This window comes from Geotrypetes seraphini, chromosome 5, assembly GCF_902459505.1.
Source record: "Geotrypetes seraphini chromosome 5, aGeoSer1.1, whole genome shotgun sequence".
Taxonomy (NCBI): domain Eukaryota; kingdom Metazoa; phylum Chordata; class Amphibia; order Gymnophiona; family Dermophiidae; genus Geotrypetes; species Geotrypetes seraphini.
Window position 1 is genome coordinate 144,271,841 of NC_047088.1, and position 21,961 is coordinate 144,293,801.

General features: G+C 41.3%; 1 protein-coding gene across 2 annotated transcripts in view; it reads right to left on the minus strand.

Moving 5' to 3' along the window:
- NRP2 (neuropilin 2) overlaps positions 1 to 21,961 on the minus strand; it is a 354,082-nt gene that overhangs the window by 87,421 nt on the left and 244,700 nt on the right. For both annotated transcript variants that reach the window (XM_033944681.1, XM_033944684.1), the window contains exons 13-14: positions 12,952 to 13,217; positions 8,672 to 8,768 (exon numbers count right to left, since the gene is read on the minus strand). In XM_033944681.1, the coding sequence (XP_033800572.1) occupies positions 8,672 to 8,768; positions 12,952 to 13,217 (363 nt within the window). The remainder of the gene's footprint in view (positions 1 to 8,671; positions 8,769 to 12,951; positions 13,218 to 21,961) is intronic.

Here is a 21,961-nt window from a genome sequence, read left to right on the forward strand (position 1 = left end):
AGATGATCCAGTGTCCCAATGTCTAGATGACAGTGCCAACATCTATTAGATGTCTAACTTTTGCAACCTAACCGGGGTCCAAAAAGATCTATGTAACAAGAAAAACCATGTTTGTCTCATAGATGCTGATGCTGTACATCTCATCTACCTTTCTTAAAGATATGTTGTCTTGAATTCTCTAATCCATTTGATTCCAGAAACTGCACTATCCACCTATTTTTTTTTTTTTTAGAAGTGATTCCATTAATTTAGTCACCACTAAACTAACACACTTCCTTTCTGCTTTTTCCTTTTTGTGGAGAGGAATCATATCTAGCTGCCCTCATTTCATTAAGACCACTCCAGGAATCATATCTAGCTGCCCTCATTTCATTAAGACCACTCCAAGCTCCAGTGAAGCCTGAAAATGTTTGATAGTAGAGCAGCCAGAACTTCCCTAAGATCTTTTAATGCTCTAAGACAGAGGTGTCCAACCAAATTTTTTGGGGGCCGCACAAACACGTAAACGCTGCAACAAGACAGTGGAGGGAGCCGGCAAAATGGTAAACACCCAGGGGCAGCAGAGGAAAACACTTCATCGCCCTCGACCAGGGCCGCACAAAATACTTCACAGGGCCGCAGGTTGGACACCCCTGCTCTAAGATGTATCCAATCAGGACCCTGTGGCCTTATGTACCTTTAGCTTTGCTAGCTCATGAACAAATCTAAGAATAGTTTAAGGCCTACTCCACTTGTTTTCTTATGACTGACAAATTTGGGGGGATTCTATCCCAGATTCTTCCACAGCGAACATTGCATAGACAAATTATTTTACCAAGTCTCCTTTATACTTGTCCTTCTTAACATAAATCTTTCCATAACCTATGCTACTCTTACGATTCAGCTTTTACATTCCATCTCTTCCATTTGTACATTCTCTCTCCTGTCTTTCCAGCTTCTCTTAGCTTTCCCAATAATGTTGTTTGTTTGCTCTCTCTCCCATGAATATTAATGGTTTATGAAATCTAATCTTTTTGACCTTATCACGTGAGCTATTTCTTTCAAAAACTACAGAGTTCTTTTCCTATTACCTTTATTCATTTTCTTAACAAAAAGGTTGTTGCCTTACAATTATTTCTTTTTTGGGGGAGGGGGATTCCACTGGCCAGCTACTTCCCCTAGCTTTCTTCCCACTTTTAATGCTTCCTTGAGGTGTACCTCCATCTTATCAAAATTAGTTTTCTTGAAGCCTAGGACCTTGTCTTTGCATGAAGCATCCTGTCTTTGCTCCAATACTGAAGCACACCATTTATTTCTAGCTTTCATGAGTTGTGCTTCTTTCCAAGTTTATTTTAAATTTTCTATCCTTCCCTAGGAAATTCAATGCCAGGACCAACATGTCTTGGTTCCGACATTCAATTTCTAGGTTTACGGAACCAGCTAAACCATAGCTGGTTAAATGCTATATTCGGCACTTAACCAGCTATAGCGAACACATAAAGACAGAAACATAGAAACATGATATGATGGCAGATAAAGGCCAAATGGCCAATCCAGTCTGCCCATCCGCAGTATCTACTATCTCCTCCTCTCCCTATGAGATCCCACGTGCCTGTCCCACGCTTTCTTGAATTCAGACACAGTCTTTGTCTCTCCCACATCTACTGGGAGACTATTCTAAGTATCTACCACCTTTTCTGTAAAGAAGTATTTCCTTAGATTACTTCTGAGTCTATCACCTCTTAACCTCATTCTATGCCCTCTCACTTTGGAGTCTCCTTTCAATTAAAAAAGACTTGTCTCATGCGTATTTATGCAAGAGAGGCATTTAAACATTTCTATCATTCAGAGTGGCTTGCAATCTAAGACATAATAAAATAACAATACAATGTACAAAAATAATCCATACCCAATAATAATAATAATAACTTTATTCTTCTATACCGCCATAATCGTGAGACTTCTAGGCGGTTTACATTGAAGAGAGCTGGACAGTCAGCGAGTTACAATATGCAGATAGTCAGTGAATTACAGTATGCAGAATCTTTAAATGCAGCGAATTATAATATACAGATTGTTAAAAAAATTTCAGACTTATACGCAGGGGTGGACATGTTAGAAATAATAGAATTTGATTTAGTGTTTGGTGTAGTTACTGTTTACATAAGTTGGTGTTCGAGGGGAGAAATATAAAAATATTAGCAAAGAAAGAAATTAACATTAGGGATATTCTTCTGTTTTCCAAGATACCAATAGCGCTACCCGTTAAACCTGAGAATATGCATCAGAGCAAAGAGAGATCTTTAAGGGCTCCTTTTACCAAGCCGCGTTAGCGGTTTAACTCACGTAATAGCGTGCGCTAAACTGCCAGCCACGCTAGACGCTAACGCCAGCATTGAGCTGGCGTTAGTTCTAGCCATGTAGCGCGGCTTTAGTGCACGCTAAAAAGCTGCGTGCGCTAAAACCACTAATGCGGCTTCGTAAAAGGAGCCCTAAGTTTTCCTTGACCTTATCAACTGAGGTTATTGTTTTGATTGCCAATGTTAATGAGTTCCAATACTTTGGACCGGTGACAGAGAAAATTACGTCTTTTACATGTTCATGTACAATATCTTTATATGATGGAATTATAAGCAATTGCTTATTTGTAGATCTCAGATTCCTACCAGCTATGCCGATCTGATAAAGTCAGTATAACACTCAGAACCTAGTCGCAAATATTTTACATTAATTCATTACATTACATTAAATTAGTGATTTTTATTCCGCTATTACCTTGTGGATTACAGAAGAGGATTTCTGGACATGCCCAGATGTGTTACAGAGTAGAGCGGGTTGCTTCAGAGGACTGAAATGTTTCATACGGTGTTAGTTAGTTTTAATGGATTTCTTGAATAGCAGGGTTTTTGTTTCTTTACTGAAAGTTTTGTAGTCTGGGGTCGCGATTAGTAGATTAAGTAAAAAGTTACCTACAGCCTGTTTCTTGATCATTATTTGTATGTATCTAAGTGGATTAGCATGGTATCTAACTTATTCCAAACCACCAAAAAAAGAAAAAGAAAAAAGACCATTTCTCAGTTCACCCAGGGAATGAAACATTGTCACTTTAATTCTCATGCAAGAGCCCTCATGTCAAGTGCTTCTCTTCTCTCTTTTTTTTTTGTTAGTATGTTCATGCTCGCTCTAGCAGCAGGCTTCCTTTAATCTATCTGTCCTTCCAAGCATGTAATGTTGCCTGGCAGATGATTTCCCTTTCTGTTGAGATTTTTCCGAGTAAGAGGCAGACATCGATGAAAAGGTCAGTATGGCATGCAGAAACACATTTTGTGTGTGTCTATCATTTTACTATTGGCTGAATTATCTTCTTCTCGACCAATTCCCACCCTACCATTCATATAGCCTCTCACATGCCCCTGCACTAACACAAATTGTAGAGTCATCATTTGTTGGTTAGGGCTTCCTGAACTGCAAAACTAAAAAACAGTCAATGAACGAATATGAAAGAAAGAGCCATCATTACTGATTAGCTATTGAGCATTCTAATCTATAAAACTTACAGGCCTGATATTCAGCTGGTGGTGACCAGCGTTTTACTGACTGCCATAGGCATTATCTGTGGAAATTCAATGCCAGGACCATGTCTTGGTTTCGGCATTCAATTTCTAGGTTTATGGAAACAGCTAAACCATAGCTGGTTAAATGCTATATTCGGCACTTAACCGGCTATAACGAACACATAAAGACAGAAACATGATGGCAGATAAAGGCCAAATGGCCAATCCAGTCTGCCCATCCGCAGTATCTACTATCTCATCCTCTCTCTAAGATATCCCACGTGCCTGTCCCACGCGTTCTTGAATTCAGACAAAGTCTTTGTCTTTACCACATCTACTTGGAGACTATTCTAAGTATCTACCATCCTTTCTGTAAAGAAGTATTTCCTTAGATTACTCCTGAGCCTATCACCTCTTAACCTCATTCTATGCCCTCTCACTCTGGAGTCTCCTTTCAATTAAAAAAGACTTGCCTCATGCGTATTTATGCAAGATAGGTATTTAAACGTTTCTATCATATCACCCCTCTCCCGCCTTTCCTCCAAATTATACATATTGAGATCTGTCCCCATATGCCTTATGACAGACCACCAAACATTTTAGTTGCCTTCCTCTGGATCGACTCCAGCCTATTTATAACTTTTTCAAGGTGCAGTCTCCAGTATTGTACACAATATTCTAAATGAGGTCTCACCAGAGTCCTATACAGGGGCATTAATACTTCCTTTTTTCTACTGGCCATTCCTCTCCCTATGCACCAAAGCATCCTTCTAGCTTTCGCCATCGTCTTTTCAACCTGGCCACCTTAATATCATCACATACTATCACACCCAAGTCCCGCTCCTCTTTTCAGGATTCAAAAGTTCTTCCCCAGCCCCCGCCCTCGAATTGTACCATTTCCTCAAGATTTTGTAGCCCAAATGCATGACCTTGCATTTCTTAGAATTAAATCTTAGATGTCAAATTTTAGACCAGTCCTCAAGCTTCGCTAAGTCCTTCTTCATGTTTTCCACAGGGGTGTCTACTCTATTGCAGATTCTGGTATCATCTACAAGAAGACAACTCTTATCAGTCAGCCCTTCAGCAATATTTCTTTCAAAAATGTTAAGAAGAACAGGCCCAAGAACAAAACCTCCTCAGAGCAATCTCCATTGACCATTACCCTCTGTCACCTTCCACTCAACCAGTTCCTGACCCAGTCTGTCACTTTGGGGCCCAGTAAACAGTGTTCCCTCTAAGGTGAGCGCATGAGTGATTGCTCACTATTTTCAGTGGCGTCGCTCATACGCTTTCCCCTGTCGCTCATTCGAGGGAGGTGAGAGGAAGCGGCGACAGCGGCCTGTATTTTCCAAAGTTGAAAGATGCAGGGGCGGCTCCTCTCAAGATCCCCGACTGCATCGGACTTCATGAGAGGAGCCATTGCCACATCTTCAGTGGCTACCAAGGGGGGGGGGGGGGAGCGGTCCGCTCCGGCTGTGCACATCCCCTAAGGCTGCAGTCAGAGAGGAAGTTCGTGCCAGCCAATCGCTGCCTTGCTGGGCGGAACTTCCTCTCCGACGGCAGAATTGACGTCGGGGGAAGCAGAGAGAGCTTGGGGCAGCCGCGGCCTTGGGGCCTGTTTCCCCCGATGGTTGCGGCGGTGGTTTTGGGGCCTGTTTCCCCCGATGGTTGCGGCTATGGCTTTGGGGCCTGTTTACCCCCGATGGTTGCGGCAGTGGCTTTGGGGCCTGTTTCCCCCGATGGTTGTGGCGGTGGCTTTGGGGCCTGTTTCCCCCGATGGTGGCAGCAGTGGCTTTGTGGAGGGTAGGGAGCAAGAAAGGGGGTAGGCAGGGAGACAGAAGGGAAACAGAAAAAAAGAAAGGGGGCATCAAGAGGAAAAAAAAGAAAGAAAGGGCAAGGAGAGAGGAAGAAAAAGTTGGGGGAATGAGGTCTGGAGGAGAGGAAGCATACAGGCTGAAAGAAGGGAAGAAAGATTGGATGCACAGTCAGAAGATGAAAGTGCAACCAGAGACTCATGAAATCACCAGACAAGGTAGGAAAAATGATTTTATTTTAAATTTAGTGATCAAAATGTGGCTGAATTTATATATGCTGTCTATATTTTGCACTCTGGCCCCCTTTTACTAAACCACAATAGTGTTTTTTAGCGCAGGGAGCCTATGAGCGTCGAGAGCAGCGCTGGGCATTTAGCGCAGCTCCCTGCGCTAAAAACTGCTATTGTGGTTTAATAAAAAGGAAGGGGGTATATTTGTCTATTTTTGTATGGTTGTTACTGAGGTGACAATGCATAGAGTCATCTGCTTTGACCTCTTTGAAAAAAACCCAGAATAGGAATGATAATTAACATTTTCTCAGCGTATAGTGTGCTTTGTGTTTTTTAATTTTATTGTTGGTAGATCATTTTGACTTGGTCATTTTAAAGTAGCTCGCAAGCCCAAAAAGTTTGGGCACCCCTGAGCTAGAGCGTTGAAGCTGTGTATTTCTATTTTATCCCCCTTTTACAAAACTGTGGAGCGTTTTTTAGCGCCAGCCGTGGTGGTAGCAACTCTGATGCTCAGAATTCTATGAGCGTCAGCACTGTTACCTCCGTAGCTAAAATTCACACTACAGTTTTGTAAAAGGGGGAGGGGTTAGTTTGTGATGACATATTCCATACTAGGCGAAGGTGTTTTCTGTGTTCTGTGTGTTCGAAAGACATGGTTTTCTGTTAGGATTGACGGTGTAGGATTGATCTGTGCTGGTCTGGCTTGTTTAGTTTTACAATGGGTGTATTGATGTACTGCTCACTGCAATATGTAAGATGCTGCCTTTTCCTAGGTACTCATGTGTGACGTGGCTTGTTACTAAAAATCATGTTTTTCGTACAGATGGGGGGGGGGTGCCAAAAAATGATGGGCCCCGGGTGTTACATATGCTAGGTATGCCACTGTATGAACCAGGGTAAGGATAAACTACATTTGTTTAAAAATGCGTCCTCCGCGCCTGCTCATAAATTTGTGGAGTATGTAATTTGTCGCTCATGCATATTTTTTTTGCACACACCTCATCAATCCTTAGAGGGAACATTGGCCCAGACTGAGGGCACTCAGTTTATTTATTAGACACCTGTGTGGAACACTGTCAAAGGCTTTCTGAAAATTGAAATGCACCACATTTAGCACTCTTCCTCTATCCAATTCTCTGGTCACCTAGTCAAAGAAATTGATCAGTCACCTAGTCTTGCTTAATGGTTAGTAACTCACAGCTTCATTCATATTCTACCCCTGAAATGTTCAGCAGCATTGGCTAATGCCACTGGGTATGTCCCTAATTAGGGTTACCATATGGATCCTGAAAAAGGAGCATTTATCCAGGTAGCAGCAACTTTTATCCACTGAATGGCACTTGCTATCCAAAAAAGTGCTACTGCATAGCAACTACTACCTGGAGAAGTGCCGCTGAGTAAAAGGAATTGGTTTTGATATACCACCTTTCTGTGGTTAGAAATCAAAGCAGTTTACATATTATATACAGGTACTTGGGACAATGGAGGGTTAAGTGTCTTGCCCAGAATCACAAGGAGCTGCAGTGGGATCAAAACTAGGCCATGATGGGTAGAAAGGGCCCAAGCTATACCTAAGTGTGCGTAAACCTCTGACTTCCCCTAGCTTGTGCCTAAGACTATTTTCATCAGTCCTTCCTACCAATAGGAATGTCATGTGACCAGCTACTCATCCCTCTCTGTCTCCTGATAAATTGCGTATCTCTTTTTGTCTTCTGTTATGATTTGTATTTAGTATATGTTTTTGTTGTATTGCATACAGCCTCGCTGTTAGGATTTGAAATAAAGTTAGGAAACCTCTTAAAATTACTCTATGATTTCATCTTGCTTCAAGTGCTTATGATACACGATAGGATCTTCTACAAGGCCACCTTTCAATAAGTAAATAATGTATATTATACTACAGTGGAACATGGCAGAGGTAAGCATTAGCAGAATACCACTATCTGATTCTCCAGCCAGGCACCGGAATGGAGGAGTAGCCTAATGGTTCGTACAATGGATTATGATTCCTTGGAAACTGGGTTCAATTCCCATTGGAGCTCCTTATGACTCTGGGCAAGTCACTCATCCTTCCATACTCCAGTTACCAAAACCACTAGGGCCCACTAGGGATAGAAAGAGTACCTGTATATAATGTACAGTGCTGCATAGGTCAGTGTAGCACTATGGAAATGATAAGTAGTAATAGGAGTTAGAAATCTTAATTTCTCATTGGACAGAGTATCTTGTAGTCACTTTAGTCCTCTTTGGGTTTTAAAGAGAATCAACAATCCAGCATATGAAAGAAGGGGGAGTGTGGTTTTTCAAGGGGAAACACAATTTAATGCAAAGTATGGAAATGCTGTGTCATTAAAAAGGCATGGGACTGTGGTAAAGTCCTTGACTTGTGGCCTCAAGACTTTACCTAGAGCCCAAACCTCTGTCAGAACCACCCCTTTACCCAACAGCTGATATTTGTTTCCATAATTAAAACTGAATGCTAGTCCATTTAAGATTCAAAACTAGAATAATACAGAAATGTTCTCACAACCTTTAACAAATTATCAACAAAAAAAAAATCTCAATATATTAAAAAAAAGGTCCCAGGTACTTTCAAGATGAGGGAATATCCTTAATATTACAGAAATTCCTCAAGTTACAACAGATCCGATATTCAGACCATGGGAGGCAGTCTGGCTAACTCCCGTGGTCAGCTTGAGCTCAGATATTCAATGGCAAGCCATTTTCAGCTGGCTCAAACTTAGCTGGCAAAATCTTTTTAAGCACTGGCTGGCTGAGTTATAGCTGCCAAAGAAAGACCAGCTATTTGTGCGGCCTGATTTAGCCACTAAACTTGGCCAGTCAGCACTTAAAACTTGGCCAAGTTTTAGCTGTTAACCAGAAGTGGTTCCTGGCCAGTTTAATAGCACTGATTATTGTGAGGAATGTATGCATTAGGCAATAAAACTGAAATATTGTCCTTCTGGTAGCAAAATGCTGTTCCAGACTCCTGGTTGATCTGAATCTAAAACTATCCCCCAGCTGTCTGCTGTTCACTTTTAATTCTCCCTGTAGAGCCTCAAGCAGCAGCATAATGTGATCACAGATAACATACCCATGCAGTTTTCCAACGGGATGTCGGGGTCTATCCGGATTTCATCAATGGAAATCTCTCCTGAGTGGCTTGCTCCCACAATGCCTTCGAATACAATCTACAAGTATAAAACCAGAAGATGAAATACATTATGTCTTCCTAAAATTTGCTTCCTCTTGACCAAGAGCTTGAAGTGGCAGGGATAATTCTAGCTCTACATATGCTGAAACAAATATACAATCAGTGCTGTCCAGTTTGATCTATTCAGCCGTGGTATATTTTGTGCAAGCATGTTTGCTTGCAGTGGAAAAACAATGCAATTAATTTTTAACATAAAGTAACAGTGCCCCCTACTTGTGGCAAAGTTAAAATTTGAGGTTGGTTGGATGATAGTCTTTCCAGCAGTGAAGCAAAAAAATAACCAGGCCTGGTTTTTCTGTTTTCTGAAATAGTCCAATCTGAAGAAAAAGCACAGTTAAGCGAAATAGCACAGATCTGAGAAAATAACTAGAAAGAGCACTCCCCACACACACACCACCACTACCACCCATTAGCCTCATTGCCCTAAAATAAGGCCTACCACCCTAATCTGTTATTATTATATGTCAACACCATGAGCTTGATAAAGACTCAGGGGAGGCATTTTCTGTATGATGTTCTTATGCATCATTAGATCTGCACATTGGAAACATATCCCACAAGTTTTTAGCAAGCTTGCATTACAGGGCCAAAACAACAAGCTCCAGCACCTTTTCCTGCTACGAAATTCCTGCAGGCTGGATGAAAAGGCTCATCAGGTTAGAAATGGCCCATGAACTGTACATTTGACATTCCTGCCCTAGACCAATCAGTAAATTTTCCCCATAGTGCGTTTATCTTTTCACTGTATAAAAATACCAATGTTCTTTCAACAGGGGTATAACAAACAAGACAAAAGAGTGAGAGAAAGAGAGAGCAGGCCTGGCAATTATTTACCCATTCCAAATGAATGCATCAGTTCTTTGTTTTTCAAGAAAGTACTGCAACTAAGGAAGTGGTCCTCACAGTTTTGTCGCTGTACTGTGGAAAGGGCAAAACTCATCTATGTGGCAGTTTGTGATTTTATTTTTTTACAAGGCTCTGTTTCTTTTCAAATACACTTCTCCCTCTGTATTTGCAGTTTCAGCATTCGCGGTTTCGATTATTTGCGTTTTTTTAGTTTGCCAGCTCCTCCCCCCCCTCCAATTACATCAGTTTGCATAGAGAAATCGCTGATTCCAAGCGTTTACAGAGAAAATTGCTGATTCCCAGCACTTTCTTCACCGTGTTTTGCCTCTCCTTCAGGAACAGGCCAGGTCTCCCACCATGTTATTCGCGGTTTCACCATATTCCCGATGTTTTTTAATAGAAAACAGTGAATAACATATGAAAAAGTTATTCGCGGTTTTTCTGTATTCGCGGGTCTGTTAATCCCCTATCACAGCGAATACGTAAGGAGAAGTGTAGTTCTAAAAACATGACATGACTCAATGAGGTTGACAAGTGTTTTCGTTTGTGCAAATCATATCGGTAACTCAGATTGCTGAGAGAAATGTTTAGCATATCTGCCTGCTCTGTTACTGATCTTTGCTTATTCAAGCTTGCTGTATTTTCCCTGTCAGTGTCTGGAAAGTGAATCCAGGAAGTGGCTGCCTTGCCAGCCAAAACCTAGTCTACTGCTGGTTTTGAGCTGGGGTTAGATGAACTGGCTGCCTTATCCATGTTGTCCCATGAGATCAGACTGCTTGCTTTGATTCACCTTCCAACTTTGTCAAGTGTGCAACTACTGAAGTCCCAGTGCCAATATTGTAATAGTCACTTAACACAAGTCATTAGTCACAGTTGCTGGTTTCCATCACATGTAGACATTACCAGAAACAGAGTCAGCAAACTGATTACAGTTTTAGTTATGGTTTCAGCTACTCAGGAAACTACACATGGGAAAAACAAGCAAATCTGGAAGATATTTCATCAATATTTTAACTCTGCCCCCAGCATAACACAATTTTTAACAGAAAGAAGTCTATTTAATCATTGCTTGAAAGAAGAGAGAATCCCTCTAAATAGAAACTAATAGTTTTCCAAATGTTATTTCTTAAACAACTACAGGGTCTTTTTTACTAAGCTGCACTAAAAAAATGGCCTTAGGATGCCCTTGCACAGATTTTTCCCACATGCTAAGGCTATTTCTACCGCAGCAATAAAATGTCTGATTTTCCAATTTTTGTCTTAATGTTGCAATTAGTGCTTGGCCTTTAAAATAAATTAGCGCATGTGTATTTACCAACACCTATTTTGTAGGCGGTAAGGGCTTGTGCGCTAAACTTGCACTAACCGGTTATGCCGCTCCAGTGAAATTTTTAAATATTTGTTAGCACGCGGTTCGCATGTGCCAATTTGAAACTTACTGCAGGATGCCAGAGCACATCCTGTGGTAAACCATTTAATGCTGCAGTAAGCCTGCTCTAGTGCTTGCTGAAGCTTAGTACTGTAAAAGGGCCTCCTTATTAGCTGCAGTTCATAAGAACAAGTTACATTGCTTGGTTAAAGTACCGTCACTGGTCCTAAGCACAAGCACTGGCTTATAGCCAGAAAAATACTTCACAATGCATCTTGAGCAAGCAGTTTGATCTTATGGGACACATGGAAAAGGCAGCTATTTTATCTAACCGCAGCTCAAAACCACTTCCATCAGCTGCTCAGCACCTCCCCAGCACTCTGATGTCTCAAGCAGCCATTCCCCCCCTCCTCCAGAGTCTCAAGCTGCCGCCACTCCCCTTCTTCCAAGGTCTCTCAAGCCGTGCCGCATACCTTTAAGAAAGCAGCTCTTCACCAGCAGCAAGCAGTGTGACTGATTCACACTGCTTGTGCTGGCCCCACATCCTTCCTTATGATGCAACTTCCTGTTTCCGCATAGGTGGTATACGTCAGAAGGAAGGCTGTGGGGCTGTGAGGGAATCAAGTCATGCTGCTCTCTGCTGGTGAAGGGCTGCTTTCTAAAAGATATGTGGTTTCAGCGGCTGTTTAAGGGTACATGGGAGGGAAAGGCTTTGAAACATTTTAGCTGGCAGGGCTTGGGAATCTCCACCAGCTACCAGCTCATAGGTATGCTGCTACTGGGTGGGCCTGGGCCCATCCAAGGCTATGCCAGTGCTGGAGTTCCACTTTCCTACACTGTGAGACATAATCTGAGGGCTTCATTTACTAAAATGCGTCAACATGAATTTAACAGGGGTCAAATTTTGGAACTCATTCCCTGGTATCCTGAGGGCCTGTTCTGACCATTTACAATTTAGAAAGATGTTGAAGACACAACTGTTTGTGGGGGCTTTTTTAAAAAATTATGTGAGACATATTTAATAAGAATTTTAAGCTGTGGTTATTGCACTTTATTCAATGGGATGGCTACTGTGTAAATTCATTGAGCTCTCAAGATTATTTTAAGAGGATGAAATTACCATGAATGAATTTTGTAAATGTTTTGTTTATGAATTATTATGAATGTTTCTTAATTGTTAACTAATTAGTTTTAGGCGGTCTAGAAATTTTAGAAATAAATGAATAAATAAATAAATAGCACAAGCTCCATTATCCTCAATGAAACCTATTTTCTATTAACACGCTTAACTCGAATAAACATATGTTAATGTACATCAATGCAACTTTATTGGTTACAGCACTTTAGTAAACGAAGTCCTGAATTTTTGTTGCTCCATTTCTCATCAAAAAAAATCTGTCCCACTGATTATCTTAGTGCCTTCTTTGGCCTTTTTTTACTATCTAGAATGAAAATGCAAATAGGCTTAAGGGAAAAGCATCTGAAATGGACCGAAGAGAGGCCAATTTGCTGAGCAAGTTTTCACCCATGTTTTAAAATGCATCTGAGGCCATATTATAAAGCAGTGGTTCCTAACCGAGTCCTAGAGGACCATTGGCCAGTCGGTTTTCAGGATAGTCCTAATGAATATGCATGGGGCAGATCTGCACTCCTATCATCTTCATTACACGCAAATCTCTTTATGCATATTCATTAGGACTATCCTGAAAACCCAACTGGCTAGTGGTCCTCCAGGACAGGGTTGGGGACCACTATTATAAAGGACTCCTATTGAAAGGTGTAAGATGAATAACAAAGAGAACACAATTTAGGTACCATAAAAGCATAAAGTAAATAAAGAGTCTGCCAAAGTGAACTGTTGAAGATGAGTGATTAAGGATGAAGTGAGTATTGGAAACATATTTCTTGAGATTATTTTACGACTAGGATCTTATATGTATCATACCTGGTATTCCATATCATAGCTTGGCAACATGATTCGGCCTTCTTTCCAGCCATTTCCTTGGTCTTCATTAATGACCCAGAATAACTGCATCTCTTGGTTAGATTCTCGCCGTACCTGCAGAGCTCCTCCATTTCCATCTGATCTTTGGTACTGGAATACCATGCACAGGGCACTCCTGGGAAAGTGGATCTTGGGACTGATTAGTCGGGCATGGTGTCCCTCTCTTCTCCCATTGCTAGGCAGCCTTAAATAATTTTTATTATCACCTGAGAAATGAAAACAGAAAGAAAATTACACATGTTTCGAGTGCCATGATGTTTCCTGTGTGGTCCAATCTTAGCACAAAATCATTGACAGGAGGATTTATTTTCCTTGTGTATTACATGCACACAAGAACATTACATTTTGAATATCATCATGAAAAAATTGCCCCTAAACAAGGAACAAACGAGGAACAGAAAATAAACCTGTCAAAGTTAATACTATAGTTAATCTGAAAACGAATGCAGAAAAACAAACTATGTTGTCATCAGCTCTATCATGATTTAGTCCATAAGTCATCATAACTCTGATGGTTTATTTCCCTATTCTATTCAGAGGAAACCATTTAGAACATAAGACATGGCAAGACAGTCCCTATGATTGTCTTCAGTCATTGTCAGAGTAGTGAAGACATAGGAGGATTGTGAAGATCTGCAATGTGACATAATCAAGCTCAAGAAATGGGTAGCGACATGGCAAATAAGGTTCAACGTGGATAAGTGTTAAGTGATGCATGTCGGTAACAAAAATCTCATGCATGAATACAGGATGTCCGGGGCAGTACTTGGAGAGACCTCCCAGGAAAGAGACTTGGGAGTTCTGATCGACAAGTCGATGAAGCCATCCGTACAATGCGCGGTGGTGGCTAAAAGGGCAAACAGAATGCTAGGAATGATTAAGAAGGGGATCACAAACAGATCGGAGAAGGTTATCATGCCGCTGTACCGGGCCATGGTGCGCCCTCACCTGGAGTACTGCGTCCAGCACTGGTCACCTTACATGAAGAAGGACACAGTACTACTTGAATGGTTCCAGAGGAGAGCGATTAAAATGGTTAAAAGGCTGGAGGAGTTGCCGTACAGTGAGAGATTGGAGAAACTGGGCCTCTTCTCCCTAGAAAAGAGGAGACTGAGAGGAGACATGATTGAAACATTCAAAATACTGACTTATTAGATAAAGACAGGTTGTTCACCCTCTCCAAGGTAGGGAGAATGAGAGGGCTGTCTCTAAAGTTGAAAGGGAATAGATTCCGTACAAACGTAAGGAAGTTCTTCTTCACCCAGAGAGTGGTAGAAAACTGGAATGCTCTTCCAGAGTCTGTTATAGGGAAAACACCCTCCAGGGATTCAAGACACAGTTGGACAAGTTCCTGCTAAACTGGAACGTATGCAGGTGAGGCTGGACTCATTTAGAGCACTGGTCTTTGACCAAAGGGACGCCGCGTGAACGGACTGCTGGGCACGATGGACCACTGGTCTGACCCAGCAGCAGCAATTCTTATGTTCTTAACAAGACAACACAGTTTCATCTGATTTCTATCATGTTTTATTTTCAATGGAAGGGAGAGGAGGTGGCTCTGGCAGTTGCATTGGTGTTTCTGAGGTCTGTCCTGCTCTGCTATTGGAGCATCACTGGTCCTGCATTTTCACTTTGCAGGTAAAGAGATGACACCCCACCATGTCATCACTGGGAGCTGGCCTTGGACCTTTTATTATTTATTTGATTTTTTTAGCCTGTCCTCCCAAGGGAGCTCAGAATGGATTACAAATTAGGTACACAAACATTTTCCCTCTCTGTCTTGGTGGGCTCACAGTCTATCTCAGTAGTTCTTAAACTTGACCTGGGGGACCCCCGGCCAGTCGTGTTTTCAAGATATCCCTAATGAATATCCATGAGAGAAATTTGCATGCCTATTACCTACTTTATAGGCAAATCCCACTCAAGTAAATTCATTAAGGATATCTATGGAGGCACGATTCACATCAAAAGTAGGTGCCAGAAATATAGGTATGGAAACCTTGGTCTACATTTCCAGTGTGATTCTCTAACCGGCACTATCGCACATAATCAGCAGCCACCGATGATGGCATCAATTAGATAACCTGGGCCTTAGTGTCTAACCAAATGGCTGTCTAAATGAGGGGGTTGGCATTCTTTGACTATAACCCCTAGCAAGTACATACCACAGTAGAAGATGAAGAAAGTAGATATATCCTTTTAAAGCTTTCCCTGCATCATCAACGCTTTACATTTCTTAATATTTATGCTTAAAATACTAATCAGGGATTATTTTTTGAGCAATTAAATGTGTTGCTGGCCTGTCTCCTGGATGGGGACTCGCTCATAGCTGGTGATTTAATCTTGCCATGACCCGATACTGGATAACTGGCTGTCAATGTTCAGTTTTCTGGTGCAGATATGGCTTCAGTAAATTGTTTTATTCAACATTGGAGGTTAGAAGTTTGTGGAGAATTCATACCTGTTCCCGAATAGTTCTCTGGTTTGGGGATGGGTGAATTCTAACCCATGTGAAAGATATTCAAATTCAATCTTTCACATGGTCTGACCATGGTCCTGTCCTGTTATATTTGCTCCAGGATAGACCACAAGATAAATATATCTCTGGATATTTCCTCAAGCATTGCTTTAGGACCCCATTAATGTGGAAAAATTGGAAAAAGACTTAATTGAATTTTTGGGCTTTAATGACACCCCTAACATTGAAGCATTCACTTTGTGGGAAACATTAAAAGTGGTACTAAGAGGTAAAATTATTTCTCTCCAAGCATATATTCATAGAACTAAATTAGTATAGGAAAAGCAAATCCGAGTATCTATCCAACAATTAGATGCTCAATGTAAAACAGGTCAAGCCAGTAATTTACAGAAAAGTGGTCTTCATAAAGCTAGGGTGTCATTGAAGGACTTAGAACAGTGTCTCACAAACTTTTTTCTGCCCCAGCACACTAAACTCGAGCCTCCACGCATGCGTGGATGTCAATGCAATGACATCACGTGCACGCATGATGTCATCATGTCAATATCTGCCCCTGCACAGAGACTCTCCAGATGCGGGCCCTGAGTTTGGGGACTTCCAAAACCCAGACATACTGCTGGGTTTTGGAAATCCATTCATTTGCTAACCCTGAAATTACTACATAGGGGGAGGGGGGGGGAAGGAGCAGAGAGGAGGAGAGGCTTCAGTGCTGGCTGACTTGCGTAAGGGATGTCTCTAACAGCATACCTGGAATCTCACCATGGCACACAGTTTGCTATTCACTGACTTAGAACATGTGGATATCAATATACAGTTGCAGCGAATTAATCAAGTTTACTTTGAGTTTGGTAATAAAACCAGTAGGCAATTAGAATGGAAGCTCAAAAAACAAAACGTAAGAAACTATATTCCACTAATCAGATAGGGCCTCTCTAGTTGAGGATTTGGATATTCAAAAGGAATTGGATGTCTGGGACTAGAGCTATTTTAATAATCAGTAAGTGCCAAAAAGGTGCCCAAACAGGCCAGATGACCACTGGAGGGATGTAAACATGACCTCTCCACTCCCCTAGTAGTCATGAACCCCTTACATCCCTCAAAGATGTGAATGAAACAGTAAATACATGCTTGTATGTTAGCTTCAGATGTTATGGCCAGTTCTAGAAGAGCAGCAAGCAGGTTCCTGGAGTAGTCTAGCGGGTGGTATAGTCAACCACAGGGATGGGGACTCAGGCCCATATCCCACTCTAACTACTACACTTACAGCAGGGATCTCAAAGTCCCTCCTTGAGGGTCGCAATCCAGTCGGGTTTTCAGGATTTCCCCAATTAATATGCATTGAAAGCAGTGCATGCACAAAGATCTCATGCATATTCATTGGAGAAATCCTGAAAACCCGACTGGATTGCGACCCTCAAGGAGGGACTTTGAGTCCCCTGACTTACAGTATGATGTAATATGTGAGTCTTCCAAAATCCAACCAAATCGTACTGGATTTTGGAAGGCTCACCATATATCATAAGGGGATTATGGTGAGATGTGTGGCTGGAACCTTTTATGCGATGTTCATTGCAGTGCCCCACGGCTCTGCTGGGATGTCTGTGTGGCCAGTGTATTACAAATGCTGGCTTGTTCTGTGTTTTTCATATGGATGTGGGCTTGGGTTTTTTTTTTTTAATGGTTCAAAAAGGTAGATGGACAGAGCACAAACATATCTATTCCCCCCCTCCAAACTCCCCCCCTCCAAGATAAACATTTAGCAATTTTGAAAATGGGCTTGTTTGATACTGGATTTTTGTGTATCTTCCTCAAAATGGCTAAACTCGGATTTAGACGTCATATCGAAAAAGGCCTTCCACATCTTCACCTGGATGTTTGTAGCATTTTCAAGCTTCAAGAATAGACTGCAAAAAGGGATTTAGCTTGATGAATGCTGTTAAAACTAAGATGAGAAACGAGGTAGAAGTTGAACAGCTTGACAATTTAATGGGGATTAAAATATATCTACAGACTGGAAACATTGTTAATCTGGACTGTGTTTATAAATTATGGACAATGGAGAGAGGAAGAAGGGACACAGTTTCTACCCAGTAATTTATAAGTACTCATGTTTTTCTGTATATTTTCTGATACACTGTCAATCAATCACTGATATGTCTTAAAGGTTTTCTCAGCAACTAGCAGTTGCTATCTCTCCATCAATTGAATCCCTCATTGCACTGGTAGATTACCCCCTGCCTGAACACCTGCTGAGAGCAGATCATAAAACAGCAGTGAATATAATCCAAAACTGTGCGCTGCATATTTATTGAAGTGGTACATGACATCTGAAAATGGACATATTTCTATTTTACACTCTTATGGAACCTGAATAATTAAAACAAATATGCCATTTCAATAAATACATGTCAAGTGTGTTCTTTAATGAATTGCTAACTTTGCGTAATAGCAAGTAGTGGCCATAGGGAAATGTACCTGGAATTTTTTTTTTTTTTCATATAACAACCCAGTTCTTAGAGAGAAATATGTTATGCTCCTTCTTAAATGCCTTAATTTATTATTTGAAATTTGTTTGGGTTTTTTTTCTCTCCTTGATGTGGACTTTAAAAATGTTGTATTTCTGATTTATTTTCATTTTTTTTTTTCTTATTGCTTTGTGACCAGAAATGTTGCTGATATTTCTAACTCTGTAGTAGAGTAATAATTAAAAAAAAAAAAAAATTTGCATGGAAAGGGTCCACATGATGCGATGAATATGATTCTCAGGGGTGACGTGGTGAAAGCACAATATCAAATCATCCCTTTCTATTTACATAATAGACGTCATACATAAGACACACAAAACAAAACAAAAAATGGAACCAATGTACTGGTCAACCAAGTTTATTCCAGCATATAAAAAGGCAAACTTAAAAGTAAATGAGCTTATTGAACAATAGTTTGCACAAATGTGATGAACTTCAGCAGGGAGACCCTACATAGTCTGAGTTTCGGCCACAAATTAGCCTTCCTCAGGGGTCCTGTAAAATATGTACAACATATATATGGAAAAACAATTAAAAAACTTTTAAATAAGTGGATGTGTGATGCATGAAAAATCTGTGGTGCTAGAAATATCAGGTGCAGCCACATGTATCGTTACAGATCAAGTGCTTAGATGAAAAAAGAATGGAAAATGTGTGACATCAAACATGTAAAAGTATGGCATAAAATGCATGTGTTGAGTGTGAGTCTTTAAATAAAATCGTATAAAAATGTCAAAAAGAAGTGGCACCTACCCCACCCCTGCGGGCTTTGTCCTCATCTGCACAAGCCTTAAACACTTTTGATTTTATATTTAAATCTTTTTATTAAAGTTTCAAGTTTATTATGACTTAATATACCGCTTTTCATTTTCAAAGTGGTTTACAACATTACAGTGTTAAAAAGTTAAAAAAAGTAGAATTGCGGGTGTTTCAAACACATATACATAGTTAGACAAACCTAATAAACAACTACATTTTATAAAAATGGGAAGAGGGTAGGGTTACATTTCTATGAAATAAAAAAGGTAGTAGGGAAGGAAAGGCCAAAAGAGCATACTGCGGAATTTAAGTCAAGCTCAAGGTCTAGGTCTCATATGCTTCTTTATAGAGAAAAGTTTTGAGCATCGATTTGAATTTGGAAAAATTGGATTCTCGACAGAGTAAGTGGCAGTGCATTCCACAACGTTGGGGCTACAACTGTAAAAATTGGTTTTCGAGTGGTGTCATAAAAGAAATAAAAAGGGACAATATTCTGTGCAACTGTTGTTCATAAATCACAAATAGAGCTTTCCATTTCAATCTGGTTTTGGTACAGGCTTTCCAAAGATTCAATTGCCTGTGCTTTTACATCAGCTGGAAAGATAATCAAGACTGTCTTCCAGACATTGTATAGAAGGGACCCTAAACTGTGTACTGGATGAACAGAAAAATAAGTGTCTATTAAATGTTGGAAATGTTCCTTGATGTCAGCAACAACTGATGAATATGTTGCAGTAACAGTTAGATGCTTGAGCAGCTGGTCACATGATGGAAGGATGTTGCAGATGGTAGGAGTTTGATCAGCAGTCAAGACTCTTGCTGCCACATCAAAGGCAGACAAAAATGATGTCATTTAACACTATTTTATCCCAAAACAGCATCTGATATTTTTTTTTAAATCACTGAATTCAGTTGTCTAAGATGTGTTAAGTTTTTTACATACCGATACTAGCATTTAATAGATATCTAGTTGGTCCCCGTTCCCATGGGCTCTGTCCCTATCCTTTGCCCTGTTCGCATGAGCTCTTGTCCATGCCTGCCCCATGGTTAACAGAAGGCCCCCATCCATGTATCATTCTCTAATTGTGAGGGAGAGCTATTAAGCGAAAGGGACAGCGTACTTTGGAATCCCTTACATAATGCCTTTACAGAAGTAGTTCATGGTACGTTACAGTCCATGGCATCACGAGGTAGGAGGCGCCTAGGGTGTTGGTACTCCCCACTCCATCCCTGCCCCCCATGCCACACTCATGCCCTCCCTTCTCCCCCGTACATTTTTTAAATATTCACCAGGGTGAGCGGCTTCTCCAGCCTGTTTCTTGCACCAGCGTTGGCTTTCCCTGTGATGTCACTTCCTGGCTTTGCAACCGCGCAAGTGATTTCAGAGGAGAGCCAGGCAGGCGTGAGCAGCAGGTTGGAGAAGTTGCTCGCACTAGCACAGATTTAAAGAGGTATGAGGGGATGAAAATGGAAGGCGCGACCATGGCGTGTGGAGGCGGAGAGGTACTGGCGCCCCCACCAACACAGTGCCAAGGGTGTTCCATCCCTCTTACTATGCCACAAGTTACAGTGTATTTCTTTGTCTCCAGAGTGCTTAAAATCTACAAGATCCTGTTACTAAAGGGCTTTAAGCTCTACTATGTATTTAGCACTTTGAAAATAAAAAAGGCTTATTACAAAATGCATTAAAACATTTGGTGGTAATTTGCCAGTTTGTATGTGCTAATTACTAATTATTTACTTTTTTAAAAACATTTTTGGGAGGGGGCATGTCATGAGCAGATATAGGGATGGAAATGTTATCCAGCTGGTACATATACATTAGTGTGTGCTAACTTAACAATGTAGACATAATGAGGGAGCAAAAATTTGCATGGAGCCTAGAAAAAGATATTTTAAAAGCCCTAAATATTGCTGCATTAAATCTGGGCTTAGTACATGGGAAATTTCTGGATTAATGCCTTAGGGCCAGATTTTAATGTGATTTAGTAAAAAGATCCCTAAGTTAGGGTTACCAGATGTCCGGATTTCCCCAGACAGGTCCAGGGGTCCGGACAACTTTTCAAAACCCGGCAGCCTTCCTCCCTGCCTGACAAAATCAGGCAATGGGGGGGCGGGACTGGGGGCGGTATTAGGGCATTACAGGACAGGCATGGGCAGAACTGGGAGGGCCTGGGGGCAGGTCCAGGGGTCCAGATTTTCCAATTGGAAAATCTGGCAACCCTACCCTAAGTTTGTACCTGAGGCAATGGAAGGATCAATGACTTGCTCAAGTTCAATGAGGCCCCTTTTGCTAAGCTGTGCTAGCAATTCCCTCACAGCAAATATGACCCCCTTTTACAAAGCTGTGCGGCAACAGCCCTGAAGCCCTTTGATCCCTATGGGCTTTGGGGCAGTTACCACAGTGGCCCACACTAAGGGCCTGATTCTCGAAATGTGCATCCTGATTGCAGTGATGGTAGGCATCCTACCGCTGTCTGGCAGCCTTTTGGGACACATGGGGGGTTTTTTTTTTTGGTTTTTTTTAAGTGTCTGAGGCAAGATGCCTACATTGTAGACCTGTGTAGCGCATCTATGGAGATGCATAACCATGTTTAAGCACACCTAAAGCAGGGCGTGGGCATGGTTTTACCTGGAAGTGGCCTTGGGTGGGCTTATGTGTCTGTACACGCCTCCGTAGATACGAGACAGACGCCTTAAATGTAGGCCTGCAAAATGCTAGCCTACATTTAAGGTGTCTGTACAGGAGTGTAGACATGATTCTGAATAGGATGCCGATGCGTGATTGATACACGAACAGCGGCCGCCTAAGAAACGGCCTATACAGAATCAAGCCCTAAACGACTTCGTAAAAGAGGCCCATGATGAAGCCCATAGGCACTGAATGGGCTTTGTTGCATTTGCTGCATTGGAACTGCTAGTTGGGCTTTGTAAAAGGAGCCCAAATAGCATAAGTGGGATTTGAACCCTGTTTCTATGTGTCTTAACTCAGTGTGCTCACCATTAGGCTAGTCCTGTACCCCAAGATGTGTTGAACAACCAAGCTGGAATGCTTTACCCCTTTCCATATGTACCAAACCCTCTTATACATAGTTTAGGTTAGCCTTTAAAATGTTTTTTTTTTCAGACTGCATTCACTAATTAATTGGGCTGGAACCTATCCAAATGGCTCCTAAGAGTATATCCC